At 41.3% G+C, this 19,646-nt stretch overlaps 1 protein-coding gene across 3 annotated transcripts in view; it reads right to left on the bottom strand.

Moving 5' to 3' along the window:
• PDE5A (phosphodiesterase 5A) overlaps window positions 1–19,646 on the bottom strand; it is a 202,082-nt gene that overhangs the window by 109,186 nt on the left and 73,250 nt on the right. For all 3 annotated transcript variants that reach the window (XM_040330226.1, XM_040330209.1, XM_040330218.1), the window contains exons 4-5: window positions 9,184–9,255; window positions 2,600–2,689 (exon numbers count right to left, since the gene is read on the bottom strand). In XM_040330226.1, the coding sequence (XP_040186160.1) occupies window positions 2,600–2,689; window positions 9,184–9,255 (162 nt within the window). The remainder of the gene's footprint in view (window positions 1–2,599; window positions 2,690–9,183; window positions 9,256–19,646) is intronic.

Below are 19,646 nucleotides of genomic sequence, written 5' to 3' on the forward strand. Positions count from 1 at the left end.
AACAAGGATATCTCATAAACCTGCACGGTTTAGGAGATATCCCTGTATTTGCATGTGACGACGTCATGCAGCACATGCGCACTTAAACCAACTGAAGCAATGGCACTATGTCAATTAATGCTAATAGACCAGAGCACAAGTAAAGGGCAATATTTAATCAATTCTTTAGGCTTTGTCTACACTAGTGCCATTTCTCGGAATCAAAGAACAAGGGAAATCACATGGTATCTGTTCACATCAATGCAACTCAGCATGGCACAATTTTGGAAAATGTTCCTATACTACTCTGTTGTGATTCCAGTGTGATATTGGCCTCATAGAATATGCAAACTACAGTTTGAGCTACATAATCTCACCCAAAATCATACATACATGCAAATTATTATACAGAACATAGCATTTTGTCAATCTTCCCTGACTGGGCAAGGTATGGAAGCTTCTTTAATACCCTGAATTTTTTTTTATATCATTATTAATTGCAAATGTGTTATTTGAAGACATGCAAACTGTTATTTGCTGTAACTCCCATTTTGTCTTCTTCAAACTAAAATTAAACCCAGGGTTAGATGTGCTGTCATGTTAAGTGCATGCATGCTAAATGTTGTGTTATAGATCACAGTACTCCCAAGACTTTGCTTGTCCTTCTCTCTAGAACAGGGGTCTCCAACCTTTCTAAACAAAGGGCCAGTTTACTGTCCTTCAGATTTTATGGGGGTCGGACTGTGGCCAGTGGGAGTAAATAATTCCCTATCATTGGTTTTAGTGGGAGGACTAGTGCCCTATTGATATCGGTGGGAGGAATAGAACCCCGTCCTTGGTGTCAGTGGGTGGAAAAGAAACCTGTCCCTGGTGTCAGTGAGAGGAATAGTGTCCCGTCCTTGGTGTCAGTGGGAGGAATAGCACCTCATCCTTGGTGTCAGTGGGAGGAATAGCGTCCCGTCTTTGGTGTCAGTGGGTGGAATAGCGCCTCATCATTGGTGTCAGTGGGAGGAATAGCACCTCGTCCTTAGTGTCAGTGGGAGGAATATCGTCCCGTCCTTGGTGTCATTTGTAGATGAAATGGTGCCATAAGGGCCGGATAGAGGCAAGCAAAGGGCCACACCTGGCCCCAGGGCCGCAGTCTGGAGACCACTGCTCTAGAAGGTCAGAAGGGTGTGCTATTGAATATTATTCAGGATCTGCATCTACTTTCTAAAGTGACACAAAGATGACACCATCATGTACAACATACATTTCTCTTTGTCTTTACTGGTCCTACATACCTGTGTTTACAGATGTTGCTTCCTCATGCCTGCAGCAGACCTATCACATTGTGCTCCCATACTCATCCTCTCAACCTAGGTGAAGTCACTTGTCTGGACTATGTGCACCCGCTAAGTGCTGTGAGCTGAGCTGTCAGTGGACAGCTCAGATTACAGAGAGATTCTACAGAGCCAAGTGGCTCTGTACCATGTAATCTCTGTATTAACCAATCACAGTAATCACCATGTAAACAGACTAGTAACGTTGGAGAGCCCTCCCCTTCCTGTTACTATGGAAGAAGAAGTGTTAGGGTCCTTTCACATGGGTGGTCCACCCGGTGGACTCCACTTTTTTCAGCAGGGGATCGATCCGCTAATCCCCGCTGAGCAGGCAGATGACAAGAGCCCTGTTCTCCTCTATGGAGAGAGTGGATAAAAACAGACTGCCTGTCCGTTTTCATCCGATCTGATCCGCAAGATGGATGGAAAATAGGGTCACCATCCGTCTGGATTTCACAGAAAGGATCGGATAGCAGCGGGAGTCAGCGGACATCTCATGACTCACATGCACCATTCCATATAAGTGAATGGAAGGTCTGATCGGGTCCACCTAAAAAACTGACAGGCAGACCTGATCGGAAAGCCCATGTGAAAGGGGCCTAGGGAGGAGCAATGATTAATAAATCTATATTTCACTAGGAGATCACAGGCAGCAAAATACTGTAGAGACTTTTACTAGATTGTGGGATTGTTCGTAACCCTTACACCACCTTTCTCTCCTGCACATCCCAGCCTCATCCTGCCTTGGTATGTGACCGTATGTTAACCCATTCACATCGCTTATTCTGCACATCTGCACATTAACCTCCTCATTCCCATCCTCCCACTGTATGTGACCTGCACATTAACCCCTTTATTTCCTCCTTGTGTACATTCAATGTATCTAGTGCACTATTACCAACTCCATGTTTTAACCACTTCAATACCACTATATTTCTTCATGTCCAAAAGATTTTGACAAAAAATAATATCACCTTAGGGTGTCTACTTTTCAAAAAGGGGTCATTATCAGGGGTGTTCGTACTGTTGCGGCTTTTTTATTTATGTTTGATAAGAGACATTCTTTTGGGTACATGGTTGTATGGCTAAACAATAGTCAGTTAAACCAAAAAATAGCCTGGTAACGAACATGTATACAGGCCTGTACTCAGGAATGTATTTATGTAAAGTAACAAAAAGGTCCACTTGACGTATTCATTCATATAAAAAAAATGCTAAGCTACATACCCATAATATATATAACATGAACTTATTTTTGATAAGACACTTCAGGAAATAACTAAATGCAGCAAACATACCTGATTCCGCCTGTTCTCTAGCAGCGAAGTCTCATACAGCTGTGCGTTGTGCAGTACAATGCCACAGAATGCCAGGTAAGAAGAAAAGTCCTGAAATAACAAATGTTAAAATTTATATACCACAGGAAATAAAAGAGCGTCAGAAAAATGATTGGTGTATTATTGTATTTATTTGTTTCAGGTAAGACAACACAGGGAAATGGGTGCTCATGTAAACATCACTATTTTTGGTTTTATATTGTTGGTTTAATTGAGATTGCATGATTGTCTTCTTGCTGTTAAAAGTAATGCTTAATCCTAATCAAATGTCTCAGCTTAAAAAGCTAAAATGTTACCAACCAAAGCTGTTATATGTACTGTAATATAAGTGACTTTCTGCTCCAAAGTCAGAACTCTGATACACCCCTACATCCCACAATAATGTGTAACCTGACTTGTGGAGATGTATGCAAATGGCAAGATACCCCTTCTTCAGGCCCCTTCTGTACAGTAATATACTGGGGTCTCCCCTCTAGAACACCTTATCCTACCATATTATATATTATTTTGCCAGACGGTGCGGCATTGCAACAAGAAAAATCTAACATTGGAGCATTTGGCTAAAGTTAAGGGGTGTCTCCTGGGAGGCCGCTTTTAAGCAGAAAGGTGTACTTTTTCAGTCAAAGATGGGAAAACTCCTCTAAAATAAAATAAAAAACAGCTGTAAAGAGAGCAATTCAAATCTGTTTGAAAGAATTCTAAAGGCCCATATACACGGTCGGACTTTTTGTCAACAAACTTCAAAATGAGCAAGTTTTCAAAATAGTCCGAACGTGTGTACGCTCCATCGGACAACTTTTTCGGGTTTCATCAGACAAAAAGTTTGGTCTGTAAACGGACAAACTTTACGTCAACAAGAGTCCGATGGTGCCTAGTCCGACCGTGTGTACAGCAAGCAATCAGACTTTTGTATAAAGTACAAACGCGCATGCTCAGAAGCAAAGACCAGCCGGAAGAAGGGGTGGGAGCTGTGTCCGTCCATGGACGTCAGAGAAAAGGATTTTACGGTGAGTACAAAAAATCCTAGAACAGGAAAATGGCCGGCGCAATGTAAGCTGCGCCATAGCGTGGCTATGACAAAATGGTCGCCAATGGGAGTTTTTAATGTAATTGAAGAACCTCCCAAAAATGGCGCCAGCGCCGACTGAGACCCCAGAGTAGTGGCCACAATAGGCCGCAAGCCAGACCCCAGCATGGTAAACATGGAACGGGTCAGTACTTCGGATCTTCTATCAGTCAGATCCATACAAGGGGGGTTCCCGCCCGGCGGTGAGGGACTACAAAAGCCCTCAGCGGCTTTGCTCATTCTGCATCTCAGAAATTATCAAAGAAGGGCACAGAAGGAAAAAACCTACACAGCGGTCTGATTTGTGTGATCCAAAAAAGACCAAGCCCTCGGCGGAAACCCAGCTGCACTATCCAGCTTAGGAGAGTCCCTTGCAGCAGTAAAAAGCGCACCTATAAATGCCTTCTTCTGCTTTTTTTTTTTTAACTAGGTACCTGGTCCATGGCTTCATAACAGAGCATTCCCCAGGGGATAACGAGGGAAGGGGGCACTCTTTTACCGCCCGCCCGCAGTCCACCCCCACCCTAGCACGAACCTGTCCAGGACTAACAATAAAAACTCTGTGGGAATCCCAGGTGCTAACACCTGCTGCCACCACCAGCATGTGGGGAAGGACCCAGATACTGGATCCAAATATTAATTAATATTTACATAGTGTTTATTATAATATGCACACCTGTCCTTACAAATAAACAAAAGCTCCTAGAGCCCTATTCAGGGCCTCTCACCCACTTGCTGCGCTGACCAGGGGTAACCAGGGGATTCACCTCAGGAGGAGACTGCCCAGCGCTGCCGTCTGCTCTCAGCACACAGCGTGTGAGAGGAAAAGAACCGTGAGGTAACTGTGCAGCATCTGCAGGGACCTGTGTTTAAACAGGAAAAGCCTCCTAGGGCTTTTTTATTTAAGGATAAGACACAGATACAGCATAAAAAGTAAAACCGTTACATGTGTCACCAATCAGTCAGCGTCTAACTACTCGCTGAAGTATAATCATAAACATCTGTGCTCACCACAGGGCTTTTTAACAGTGAAAAACCCCTCACAGGAAAGCCCAAAACAAAAAAGATAAAAAAACACAGGCCAAATAACACAGTCTCCTCAGGAAGGCCCCCTCCCCCTGACAGCGGCAATGTTAGCAATGCAGCAAGGAAAAAGGAGCAGCGAAGGGAGGAGAAGAGGACCCCAGAACACCAGGAATGCCCAGCCGTACCAACCCACCGAAGCAGGAGGGACTGTACTTACCCGTCCAAGCGAGGACAATCGCAATGGAGATAGCTGTCGGCCGGGTCCACTGTGAGTGAGACAACACGACAGCCCAGTCATATGTGGACCTCAGAGCAAAGCTCACCGGCCACCCCAGGAGTCATGGGGTATGGCGTGGCAGACCCAGCCTCTTTGCAAAGGTGTGTCCACGCTTGCTGGTCGGACTGAGTAGACTACAAGGATCTAAATTATCCAGCCTGTCTCTCAGCCGACAGTTGAAAGAAGATTCTTCAAGAAAAAGTAAAATAAAATAAAATTTCTCCTCAGGGCGCTGGGCCCAAAGGGAGCCATATGTCCTTCTCCTTGCTAGGCAGAACGAAACTGAGGCTGCATGCTACAGTGAGGAGGGTTATGTCTGGAGGGACCGCCCCCTGGGCTGTTCAACTCTGTTAATGTAACATGTATTTAACTATTTAACATGTTTCTGCCTAGTCCTCTCCTGTAAACAGGGAACATAACCCACTTGTCAAGATTTAAGGAGCTGTGTCCGTCCATAGACGATAAGAGAAATAAAATATTTTGCCCTACTTTAATTACAAAGAAAAAGTCAAAATGGGTTAGCTAAATTTACATCAAAGTAGAAAATCCCTTTGACTGCTTTAGTATGTCTTGTGTATTTTTTCCCTTTGACAGAGCATATCACTTCTGCTTCCATTTTGGGGTACTTTACATTTTGAAATATTCAGTAATATAGCAGCAATAAAACACAAATATGCCTACAGATCCTTGCCTTCCCCAATGTAGACAAATTCTTTTAGCACTCTCACAAAAAAATGCCAAATACTGCAGGCTAATAACAAAGCAAGATGTGCAGATGGTATTTGGTAGTTATGTAACATCTACACGATGGAAACAGTTTAAGTCATTTGTGGAAATACGGTAAATGGTTGTGCTTGAGTTTTGGCCTCAGATAATAACTTACAAGCAATACATACTTGAAATTCATATCCTAGCAGCTGAAAAGTCAGCATTAGATAAGTGAATATGCATTGAATTTGATAAGTACAGATGTTCATTATGCAACACTAGCAAGAAAAGCTGCATTTACATTTTCTAATTGCACAGGTGCAATTAAAGTAATGAAAGACTCAAACTGTTTTATGGAAAACCAACGCCAAAGATGACTTTTTCAAACATCATAAACAGAACATGTCACTAAAGCAACTGCTTAAAGGAAACCTCTGTGGAAAAAATATGGGGGCTGCCACTGCTGTGCCCTTTTAAAAAAAAGCTAGATAGACCCAAAGAGCCAAATACCTTTAGAGTCTGGGACAGTTTACACCGTGAACACAAGGAACGCGTCCCGCATTCCTGTACAGTGCGATTATGCAGCCCATTAATTTGAGGTACACATCCCAGCTAGAGAGCGAGCCCACACGTGTGCCCCCAAAGCAAGCAGCATGCTATGGGGGCAAACATAGAAGAGGAGGAGCAGAGGTGCCAGCGGGGGCCCTAAAAGAGGAGGTAAGCAGTCACTCTGTGCAATACCATTGCAGGTAAGTATAAACCTCTTATTTTATCAGTTTATAATCTAAAGCCTCGTACACATGCACGGTTTTCTCTGCAAGAACCAGCAAGAAAACTGCTGGCAGAGCTTTCTTGCCAAGTAAACTGTGCGTGTGTACGAGGCTTTCAGGTTTCTCGTCAAGAAAACTGCCCAAAATCTCGACGAGAAAAATAGAGAACCTGCTCTCTATTTTCTAGTTGTGATTCTCAGCAGTGTTTTCCTGCCCAGAAACCCAAGGGTGTGTATACTTACCTGTCACCGTGGAAACCTGCGCATGCTCGAAATGACTTTGACGCCTGTGCGGTAGCTTCCTAGGCATAGGTAGGGTGTAGCAAGATGGCGGTGACGGCATTGAATGTGACAAGCGCAAGCTCGTCGTAGTCGATGACGTCACTGCGTTCGTGCCATTCAAAAGAACGGCGGTTCTATTGAATGGAGTGTCTGTACACTCGGCCGGCAAGAGATTCTTGCCAAGAATCTCATCAGGAAAAACAAGTTTTTCCTTGACGAGATTCTGGGGCGTGAGTGCAGGGCTTTAGTCTAAGGCCATATATGGGTCGAATTTTGAAATAATTTTCTTTCGAAAATCGTATCTAATAATTTTCATTCAAATTTCACACCATTAGTGGGCTTCAGCAACAGCCGATTTCCATGTGGCCATTCAATTTGAGTAATCGGGCATGTTGGAATTTTTTTTAAAAACAAAACATTTTCTAATCAGTGATGGGAGAATCGTGCGAGAAATGAATTGAAAAAGAAATACGCATGAGTGCAAGAAAAGAACATTCCCGGAAAGAAAAGAAAATTGACGGAAAGAAAAGAAGATTCCCATCCACAAAAATTATTTTCTGTAGCAACAGGAGGTGAAATTGAAGGCTTGGTTGGTCGAATTTCAAAATCAATGGTGGCACCATCAGATGGCAAAACGCACAAAATTTCATATTTTCAAAAGAAAATTCTTTCAAAATTCGACCATGTATGGCCAGCCTAATTTGTGAAATATATTGGTATCCAATTTATTTTTAAGGAAAATGCATCACAGAAAATATTTAGCTGTTTTAAGTATAATAACTAACCACTTCAATATTTTTCCTTTGCTAGATGCATAAGTTTAGCCATTGATTCATTTTTATTGTATAAAATGTGCATTTGCGTATATTATTTCCTTTTTCTCTTTTTTTTTCTTTTTGGTAATATACAGTCACCGGCATCTATCCTGCCTTGTATCAACAGTTCAGGCTGGTGGTGGTGGTGTAATGGTGTGGGGGATATTTTCTTGGCAGACTTTGGGCCCCTCAGTACCAATTGAGTGTGGTTTAAACACCACGGCCTACCTGAGTATTGGCTACTTCCAGCAGGAAAATGCACCATGTCACAAAGCTCCAATCATCTCAAACTGGTTTCTTGAACATGACAATGAGTTCACTGTACACCAATAGCCTTCACAGTCACCAGATCTCAATCCAATAGAGCACCTTTGGGATATGGTGGACTGGAACAGTCACATCGTGGATCTGCAGCCGGCAAATTTGCAGCAACTGCACGAGGCTATCATGTCAATATGGACCAAAATCTCTGAGGAATGTTTCCAAAACCTTGTTGAATCTATGCCACAATGAATTAAAGCAGGAGTTCACCCAATTCGTTTTTTTTTTTCTATTTTCCCCTTAGATTCCTGCTCGTTGTGTCTAGGGGAATCGGCTATTTGTTTTAAAATATGATCCGTACTTACCCGTTTTCGAGATGCATCTTCTCCGTCGCTTCCGGGTATGGGTCTTCGGGAGCGGGCGTTCCTTCTTGATTGACAGTCTTCCGAGAGGCTTCCGACGGTCGCATCCATTGCGTCACTCGTAGCCGAAAGAAGCCGAACGTCGGTGCGGCTCTATACTGCGCCTGCGCACCGACGTTCGGCTTCTTTCGGAAAATCGTGACGCGATGGATGCGACCGGTACTAGCAAGTAGGGATGAGCCCGATGTTTGAGTTGAATGTAAGTTCGACTTGAACATCGGCTGTTCACCTGTTTGCCGAATAGCGAACAATTTGGGGTGTTTGCGGCAATTTTCGAAAGCCGCGGAACACCCTTTAAACATCCGATCCGCCTCCATGGGAGGCGCCCGCCGAATGACGCGAGACCCGCCGTGACAGCTCTTAAACAGCCGAGGGCGGGGCCACTCGTGACGTGCACGGGTGACCCCGCCCCGCTTTTACGCAATGGGGGAAACGCCGCGGGGTTACCCAGTGACATGTACGGGTGACCCCGCCCCCTCTGATGCAACAGTAACTTTTTTTTTATTTGGAATATTAAGGAATATTTCACTTTTATTGTTTCACTTTAAGAATTATTAAAATTACTGCTCCTTAAAAAAAAAAAAATTGTATTGACAAATGTCCCCTGGGGCAGGGCCCGGGTCCCCAAACACTTTTTATGACAATAACTTGCATAACCTTTAAAATTAGCACTTTTGATTTTTCATGTTCGTGTCCCACAGACTTTAATGGTGTTCGAACAACTTTTTTTGCCTGTTCGCATGTTCTGCTGCGAACCGAACGTGGGTGTGTTCGGCTCACCCCTACTAGCAAGGTGTATCTAATAAAGTGGCCGGTGAGTGTATGTGACAGGCTCTTTATCACTTGCAACAGACTCAAAATGATTGGTTATCTACAGTATAAGTAATACATATATACACTATACAACAATAAACATTACCTTCTCATCTTGCTCAGTAAATGTGCCATTATTTCCAGATTTCTTATTGATTGCTTGTGCCACCCCAACCACCTAAATGAATCAATAAACAAAGTAGCAATTAATGCATTTACTGTATAACGAAAATGAATATACACATCAGCACATCAGTAAGCGACCGACACAAAGAAAACCAAGGAAACATGAGCGGCTGCACAATTTACATAGCAAATGTATTCAAACCAAACAGCTTTGGTGATCACTGTATTCTTCCTACAGGAAATACATCTGCATAAACATCAAACACATGGCATGTTGTGTACACTGAAAACCAAGTGTTAAAGGAAAGGAAGGTCAAGTACATCAAATAATAGTTGAACTACGGTAGTTACTGATTCTACATGTACATAGGCAAGACCTGAAACAAACTGTGTACATTCCAGATTACCTTCCTGGTTGGAATATATCCATGAGTGCAAATGCTAAAACGAACTATAATTTATGACTGCTGAAGTCTCAGTCTGTGTAGCAAAGCCAGTGTTTTTGGCACTGATCGCTTTAACACTTGTTGGCTGACCATAGATGGAGCGAATTTCTTTCCTGCAACCACGGGTTGTAGGTTCACACAGTGTTTACTGGGGAATCCCTCCTGCTGAGCCATTGTGTTCTCTTGGCGTGAGGGGTGGGAGCTGAGCAGTGATTATTGAATTATTGTGGCTATAATGATTTGAAACAAGGTTCAAACTGTCTATGGCCAGCTTTACAGTGTCAGTGTTCGTTAAAAAGTTAATAGATTTTAATAAGAAAGCTACCTGTCGGGTGCAGCGAATTAAAGATATTAGTGGTTAAGTGGTCAGCACCCCTGCCTGGCAGCACTGGAGTCCTGGGTTTGAATCTCAGCCACGGCACTACCTGCCTGGAGTTTGCATGTTCTCCCTGTGCCTGTGTGGGTTTGCTCTGGTTTCCTCCCGCACTCCTTGCTGGTTGCTTATTTGGCTCCTGACTAAATTGGCCCTAGTATGTGTATGCATGAATGTGAGTTAGCTCCTTGAGGGCAGGGACTGGTGTGAATGTATAATATATTTAAATTGATGGTTATATATACTGTAATAAAATAAATAATTTGTTTTACACAGATGAATCACCAAAGCAAAACATTTTTCAAAAATAAATGTTTTTCCTTTTTGTTTTTACATTTTCATACTGTTTGTATGCATTTTTTTTTGTGTTTTTACTTGTTTCATTGGACCATTTTCAATGACAGAATAAAAAAATTTAAAAAACACGCAAAACATTTAGTGCCGGTTCACACTACCGCAACTTGGGATCCGACTTGTGTCGCCACAAGTTGTGCGAAATTCCATTGAAGTGAATGAGAGCCGTCTTAGGCTGCATTCACACCTGAGCGTAGCGGTTTTGGTCTTTTTTTCCAGCCTTTTGTCGCATGTATTCACACGTATTCGCACGTTTGCATACAACGTTGTCCGGCGTTTTTGAACTTCGTCGTTTTTTATTTTAGCCAATAGGAAAAATTATCATCTCTTTCATCACTTGTTGCTATGTTTGTAGATTTTTTTATCTTCTGCCTGGGTGAAATGTTCTATTTCACAAAACAGATTAAAGCGGTCCTTAATCATTGTCGCGCTAGACGCTTGAATCGAGCGTTTCCATTACTTTCTATGGGAATACAAACGCCAAAATCAAAAACAAAAAAGGGTCCGGAACTTGTTTGAGCTTCAGGCGTTCCGCTTCACGCGTTTTGGAGTGGAGATGTGAACCATCTCCATAAATAATAATGTATTTTTTCCCCTGTAGCATTTTGGAGCTTCATGCTTCAGGCGACAAAACTCTCAGGTGTGAATGCAGCCTTAATGTACACTATTGAAGTCGCTCCGACTTCAGAAAAGGTTCCTGTACTACTTCAAGGCAACTTCTAGGCGACTTGTACCCATTGATTTCAATGGAAGTTGCCTCCAAGTCAGATCACTGTCTTAACTGAAACAACTTTACAGGAAGAGAAAACAGTTTACCCCTCCCTCCCACAGAGCTGATTATTCTGTGATTGGCCACAGCCAAAGTTGCCTGTCCTGGAGGCAACTTTAAGTCACGTTGTAAGTTGCTCCAAATCGCACTGAAGTCGTGCTGTAAGTCGGATTGCCCCTCTGTGAACCGACACTTAAAATAGCTTTAATTTTATTTGTAAATAACTTTGCCACACTTTGTACCAGAAACATAATTTTTGTATCATAAAAACTGGATAAATCACAAAATAACTTTGTAGTTTAAACATAAGAGAACAGTAGTATTTTGAAAAATATTACCAGTCAATCAATTTGTATAGTTTATATTTTTTTAATTATGGTAAAAAAACAGTGGAACACAGTGCTACAATGTTTGCCCCCTCCTACCTAAAACGAAAACAACAAATATATGTTTTTTTATTCTTTGTTGTATTAATAATCACGTTATCGCCAAATGAATGGATGAAACATGAAAACTGGTCTGAAATATGTTTAAACGTATGAAAAATAGGCTCAAACTGATGTCTGGGCAGTTTAATATTTAGCATTAGATTTTGACTGTTGCATAGCGGTGTCCCTTATGTTTTTGCATTTTTTTTAATAATTTAATAATTATTCCCTATACATACTGTATATTATATAGATCTGGTGATTATGTTTAAAGGGGATCTATAATTGTTTAGGCATATTAAGTTTTTATTCTTTTTTATCTTTCTATTACAATAGACATACAATACAGTTTGAACTAATCAGCCAGATTTAGCTAATCCTGTGTACCAACTCAGCCACTTTCTATGCTTAGACATGTTCCTCTGCACCAGTGTTTCTCAACTCCAGTCCTCAAGCCGTACCAACAGGTCATGTTTTCAGGCTTTCCATTATTTTGCACAGGGATTTGATCAGTTTCACTGCTTTAGTAGTTACCACAGCCATTTCATCTGAGGGAAATCCTAAAAACATGACCTGTTGAAGCGCCTTGAGGACTTGAGTTGAGAAACACTGCTCTTACACAGCTACTATTTATTTCTGCCCCATCTATGTTACTATTTGCTCATCTGTTTTACATTACAGAATATATACTGTACTTAAACAAATTCGTAATACAATATATTACAGATTTTTCTATTATTTCTTTTTCTTTTCCCACTTTAAATCCTGTCCGATCTCCCTGTTCCCCAATTTTCATATAGTGCCCACAACCACCTACTTTCTGACCCTCTTCTTTCCTATGCATATTTTTTTTAAATGGCACAGTGAACATTTGGTCATATTCCCAGTATAAATACTGGACAAAAGTTGTTGCCTACAGTGATCAGTGTTAATCCAGCCTTAATCGTTAACTGCTTGAAAAAATGAAACACGAAATTGGCAACTGTGGAAAATCGGTCTATTTATGTCACCTGCCTGCCACTAGGGGAGGGCTGGGAAGGGGGGCAGGGGGGAAATTGCCTCCCAGGCCACCCTAACTTATGTTCAAAATGCCCGCTACCATTTTTTTTTCTGGTCTTGGAAGTTGGGCCGACCACTGGTTGTTGCATTCCAGGAGTTGTAGTCCACGCCTAAAGCTCCCGGTGGGTGGAAAACAGAGCAGCGCAGAGCAAACTACAATTCCCTGTGACTGGATTCTTGGAAGTGGGACGCAGGAATGCAGAGCTGGGCGCTGGTTGCAACTTGACCCAGCACCAGGAGCATTCCCCCCCCCCCCCTGAGATCACTGAAGTGAGAGACCCTGACACCCTTAGCTGACCCCCATACACCCCATTTAACCTGCCCCAGTGATCAGGCTGCATTGATGGGCACTGGTGAGGCTGCTTTGAAAAATAAGATGGGCCATGGATGGTGAGCTGATTCAGCAGGTCAATGGGCCACTTGACTGGACTTGCCCCCCTGCCTGCCACCCAATGAGACCAATATATACAAGTATTAAAACTAATGGCCACAGACCAGCCAGACCATGCATGAAACCCACTGACAGTACTCAGGCTACAGTATAGTCAGTGCTCTAAATTCTACACACAAGACATAGTTATAAGGCTTCATGTACACATAACCTAGTTTGACTGCCAGCCGTGGGAAAACGCAAAATGTTCCTATCCTGAATAGTGTTGCTCACGTATATTCGTATTGCGAATATTCGGCTTGAATATGGCATATTCGAGTATTCGCGATATATTTAGAATTTCGCGGTGAATATTCGCGATTCCGAATATTCGCATTTTTTCAATTTTATTTTTAAAACAGATCACATCCTATCGACGTCTAAAAGCATTGCTGGTATCATTAGAGACCCTGGGCCGAGTAGCTAAGCTGAGGCGATCCTTTTATGTTGCCGAATTAAAAAAAAAAAAATTGCAAATTTTCGCTAATGCGAATGCGAAAATGATTGCGAATTTTCGATAACTGTGGTAGGAGAACTCTGATTGTCTCTGATGCAAAAGGGGGGGGCTTTGTGTATGTTTCTGTTATTAATATTTGTATGTTTGATATTATTTTTTTTTGTAAGAAGGAAAAAATTGCGCATACCTTAAAAAAAGGGGAGAATACAGCAGCAACTCAAAAATGTTATACAACATAAATTAATACAAGACAGAAAATGGAGTCGCTCTACAAGAATAAAAAATATGTCTAGTGACAAGACATGTGGGCAAATTATAAAATAAGCAAGCGCAAATAACTTGTGAAATACACAGTGAAACAAATATATAAAGAAATATAGTCCCAATAATAGAAAAATAATCTTTCATAAAAATGTCTTTGATATGTGAAGTGAAAAAAAGTCCAAAGCATGCAGCATGAACGTGTTCAATCTTCAAGGTGTTTGATTGACAAACGGCTGTGACAGATGGATAGAGTAAAGAATCACCACCAATGCAAAACACTTTTTATTTTTTATTGTAAAATATCAAGAATATTCTGAGCCAATCAGAGTGCTCCTTCCGCATTTGCCGAATATTCGCAATTATTTTGTATTGTAAAATATCACGAATATTCTGAGCCAATCAGAGTGCTCCTTCCGCATTTGCCGAATATTCGCAATTATTTTGTATTGTAAAATATCAAGAATATTCTGAGCCAATCAGAGTGCTCCTTCCGCATTTGCCGAATATTCGCAATTATTTTGTATTGTAAAATATCACGAATATTCTGAGCCAATCAGAGTGCTCCTACAGCATTTGTCGAATATTCGCAATTATTTTGTATTGTAAAATATCACGAATATTCTGAGCCAATCAGAGTGCTCCTACAGCATTTGTCGAAATTGCGCAGTAAATATCGCATTCGCATTTTGCGAAATTTCGAAAAAATATCAAGAATATTCTGAGCCAATCAGAGTGCTCCTACCGCAGTTATCGAAATTTCGCAATTATTTTCGCATTCGCAATAGCGAAAATTCGCAATCATTTCATTTCGATAAAATATCACGAATATTCGAATTTAGCGAATGTATCTCGAATATTCGACTATATATTCGAGATATATCGCGAAATCGAATATGGCGTATTCTGCTCAACACTAATCCTGAACACGATTCTTCTGTGTTGGGGAGGTTGAGGGATGTTGAACCTCCCCTAACCGCAGCAGCTTCTAAACTCTTGTAAAAGCCTACGGGGGTTATTTACGAAAGGCAAATCCACTTTTCACTACAAGTGCAAAGTGCACTTGAAATTGCACTGAAAGTGCACTTGGAAGTGCAGTCGCTGTAAATCTGAGGGGAAGATCTGAAATGAGGGGAAGCTACACTTGTAGTGCAAAGTGGATTTGCCTTTAGTAAATAATCCCCGTAGGCTTTTACAAGAGTTTAGAAGCTGCTGCGGTTAGGGGAGGTTCAACCTCCCTCAACCTCCTCAATGCAGAAGAATCGTGTTCAGGATAGGAACATTTTGCTTTTTCCCACGACTGGCGGTCAAACTAGGTTATGTGTACATGAAGCCTTATAACTATGTCTTGTGTGTAGAATTTAGAGCACTGACCATACTGTAGCCTGAGTACTGTCAGTGGGTTTCATGCATGGTCTGGCTGGTCTGTGGAAGTTACCGTAGTTTTAATACTTGTATATATTGGTCTCATTGGGTGGCAGGCAGATGACAAAAATAGACTGATTTTCCACAGTTGCCAATTTCTTGTTTCATTTTCTCAAGCAGTTAACGATTAAGGCTGGATTAACACTATTGTAAAGTGGATTTGCCTGTAGTAAATATCCCCCTATGTTTACATGGACACATGAATGTACTTGAATTATGGACTGCTTTATTGTAGGACAAAAAATAAGTGGATACATTTTTAAAAGGTAATGCTATAGATTTGTGTAGAACATACAGGTGGCTTGTCTAGATTTATTCAGGGTTTTACAACTGAGCTCCAGGCAAACATCTTAATATGCATGCAAAATACACACATGAGAGCTAATTTACCTGGAAAGAAATTTGCATTCTGTCATGAGATTTACAAAATCCCATTATGCAGCACAGCCAGGTGGATTTGATAACTTGCTTTCTTACAGTAAGGCGCCTTTCACACTGGGGCGTTTTTCGGGGCGTTATTCGAGCGTTATTCAATAGTTTTTCAAGCGTTTCTCAAGCGTTATTCGAGCAAAGCCTCATCTGCAATCCCAATGTGCTGGTAAAGCACCGCTAAGACCCTAACATTTTAGGGCGTTTTTGCAGTGCCTCAGTGTGAAAGGGTAAGGCTTTTTTACAGCGCTTTCAATTCATTTCAATATAAATGGGCGTTTTTGGAGCTTTTTTTCAGCGCCCAAAAGCTGCTCCAAAAGATGCTGCTTGCAGGACTCAGTGTGAAAGGGTCAATTGAGATGCATGGAGAGCGTTTTATAAGCGTTTTAATAGTGCTATTTTTAACGCTAAAATGCTGTAAAAACACTTTATTGTGAAAGGGGTCTAAGGCTGGCTATAGATGCCTCGAGTTGGAACAGCAATGGATGGATAGAAATTCATCTGGTCCAGGCTGAAACAGCCAAACATTGACCCATTACTAGGCAGCTTTAGGATTACAGTGGCGTCAATTCTCTACTCCTAACCTGCTGACTGGTCAGGTGAAAGAGCAGCAGCATAGAGATGAGGTCATCCCTCTGTTCACACTAATCTCTCCTTTTGATTTATTCCTAGTCAGCAATTTGCATACAGCACTGGATTGCTGCCCCTCCTGCTCCTCTGAGTGTTTCTTTCTAGGGCATTGTTAAGTGGCTAATACCAACTCAAATTTAAGTACATACACTAGTTGCAATACAAATACTTTTAAGTGGTTGTAAAGGCAGAAGTTTTTTTTACCTTACTGCATGCAGCTCCCAACGTACCCCTTTTTCTAAGTCGGAGCGCAACTGTGTGAACCGGCTCTTACACAGAGCAGGTATAACATGTTTGTTGTTAACTTTTAATAAAATACAATTAGAAGCTTTACAACTTTAATAATTAATATTTAGCACAATTTTGCCTTTATGTGTGCCTGGAGTTCACCCTAAAATCAAAATAAACTCTGGTAACAAAATGAAGATTATTGCACTAAATGTCTCCTCAGTTTTTTCTTAAAAAAAACAATTCTCAGTTACAGTATGATTGTTAGTTCTCTAAACAAACTCTGTGCCCGTTATAACCTTTAGCCGAGCCTGTGAGACTTGCGTCAGCAGGCTACATTGTAGATTATATCAATAACGAGCACCCCATAGGTGACAGCCACGCTCCTAATAATGAGAAGGTGTCACCAGAGGAGATTGGCCTTGTTATTCAGAAAGTCTCCATGGAAAATGGAAGACCAGGGTAAGGAATGCTTTAAGAGGACAAAAATTTTTTTTTTTAAACAGGCATAAAGGAGTTAAATAATAAAAAAATATGGTATGTTTTCCTGTTATTGTGATGTCTCAGCAGCTCATTAAATCAATCTCATGCACCCACAGGTTTGAACTCAGTCACACAGGCAAGTAGCATCTGTGTAGGAAAATAAGACATAATAAACATTTCCTTAACCCAATATTTTTCTCTCATTAAGATGAAATTATGTGTATGTGACTTCCCTTAGCAAGTGTGACGATGCACATTTCCCACCATAGACTCACATCTGATTAGCCTCATTTTTGCAACATTTTTCTCAATAGGCTCTTAAGCTGTTCCCTTCTGACCTATTAAAACTTTTATGGAGATTGTACAGAAAACATCTGCTTTACCATACTGTAGTACAATAAATGGCAATGTGTTACCACAATGCTGTATTTGCATTCAACCAATTTTTTTTTTTTACTCTATTTGGTCTTTTTGGCAGTTTTTAGAAGAATTTCCAAATATTTCTTTATTAAAGATGAACTAATAGGGAACGATTAATTAAATATAAGCCTCTTTGTCCTAGGGCCGGGTGTATGCCCGGCCCTAGGACACGCTGCTGTTTTACCAGACAGAAGCTGTATACCCACAAGTGAACTCACTGCCTATGGCATATCTGAACCTCTAAATACACAATTGTATTATACGGCTCCTGACTACTATTTGCTGTTCGCTTCTCACCTGGGTCCTAGGGCCCCCTTACTTAAATATTTTAATACACAGTCAAAACAGGTCCACCTCCGCAGTTGCCCCCCCCCCCCCCCCTGGTCGCCGCGGGAGAGTCTCCTCCGTGGTTGGCTGCTGGCTCCTCAGCGAGTGGTTGTTCTCTGTATAGAAATTCTCCTTGTTGCGAAACTAGTTGAGATCCTGCATTGTATGACCCCCCTCTTCTCACCGCCACCCTGCTCAGGGTTAAATTCCATCTCAGTGATCTGTACGGTCGGTCTTGCAATATGTCCATCGCTGTACATTGTTTTTGATGTATTTTATAAATTTGTATGTCCCTTGTTTTTTGATACCATGCTAAATAAAACTGATATATATCTTTTACCACTTCTACCTTTTCTTTCTACTTTTTCCTTATTTAGTACCAATATAGTCCTTCTGCCCTTACTTCCCCCGTTTTGGTCTTTTGGGCCTTTGGGGTCCCTTTAAACCCTACTCTATTCCTAATAAGGAACGATGGTTGCTCACAATTTAGGAATGACCCAGAGCCAATATAGTGAGTAACAATGGTAAATCACCATAGTAATGTGAACAATTTAATAGAGAACAGAACAGCGCTACCCTTTGTATGTAGGTAGAAAAAATGCTTTTCTTTATAACACTTAGGGGGTTATTTACAAAAGGCAAATCCACTTTGCACTACAAGTGCCAACTACGGGCCAGATCCTCAAACGAATTACGCGGCGTATATATGGATACGCCGCGTAATTGCAAAATTCCCGCGTCGTATCTCTGTTTTGTATCCTTTTTTACATAAATGAAAAGGATCACATACAAAATTATCTCCCGAAGTTCAGATTTCTTTTCCCATCTTTTACAAAATACTTGGTCATATTATAGACTCTGGGAAGCAGATGATGGTGCTAGTGGATAACATCACCACTAGTGGTAGAGACTGCAGCAGCACTTGAAAGCAGTTCAATTGACTTTATAAGTCAAATAGATTTTTCACTGAGGATCAAGATTGATATCTAACCCTACCTTCACACTTGTACAGGTTGGGGGAACATTTGCAAAATCACGCATATTCCCGACCTGTAGGCAAAATATGCTGCTCTTTAGCAGACACGTAGGACTGCCATTAATTCTCAATGGCACCATGGGAATCAGGCTGAACATGGAACATGTCTACATTTGTTCATGTTCATTACATGACAGAGAAAAGGGAGGAACTGTGAGTTTGCAAAAGATAGATAACATTTTTGCTTCCAGTTCATCTCACAGGAAATGAACAGGACACTACATTGCTGGTAAAATCAACAAGTATCTTCTGTATGTAGCCCAAAACAATGAAAATAGTACCGCTCAATGTTGGATCAGCATGCAATAACTGGTGAAGACAGACAGAATGGGCTTGTCAGGGTTTAGTAGACCAACACAATTGTGGCCATCTGAACACAGGCACCGACTCACTGTTGCATAAATGTGAGTGGAATTGGTAAAAGATGACTTTAGCTCCTGTTATCCACCTGTATGGAACTCCTCAGACCCGTTTCGCCCTTTTAGTTTTGCTTAATCATAGAGGCCTCACATTTATGAAACAGGGAGTGTGCAGACGGCCATCATTTTGTTAAGGTATTTTCTGTACTTACTAAAAGTGTTTTTGTTTTTAGGTTTAGTTATACTTTAGCGCATAAAAACATGACATTTTTCAGCACTAGAGAGCGGGTTGCAGTGTGCTGTACCACTCGTGTGCTACCAGCTATTGTGCTTATACGTTCTGAATTAATGGTACTCCAATGCACACAATATTGAGCATTAATGTGCATTGATATAACCCACAGTAACATTCACATTTTACCTTGCATTACCACAAAACATAGGTGTTAAGCCATCCTAGCCAAAAGACACATGGGAAATTCTTCTGCTGGTAAATTGTCAAAACCACCAGCGGCAGGATTGCTAATAG

The sequence above is a fragment of the Rana temporaria genome, chromosome 1 (genome assembly GCF_905171775.1).
Source record: "Rana temporaria chromosome 1, aRanTem1.1, whole genome shotgun sequence".
Classification (NCBI taxonomy): Eukaryota; Metazoa; Chordata; class Amphibia; order Anura; family Ranidae; genus Rana; species Rana temporaria.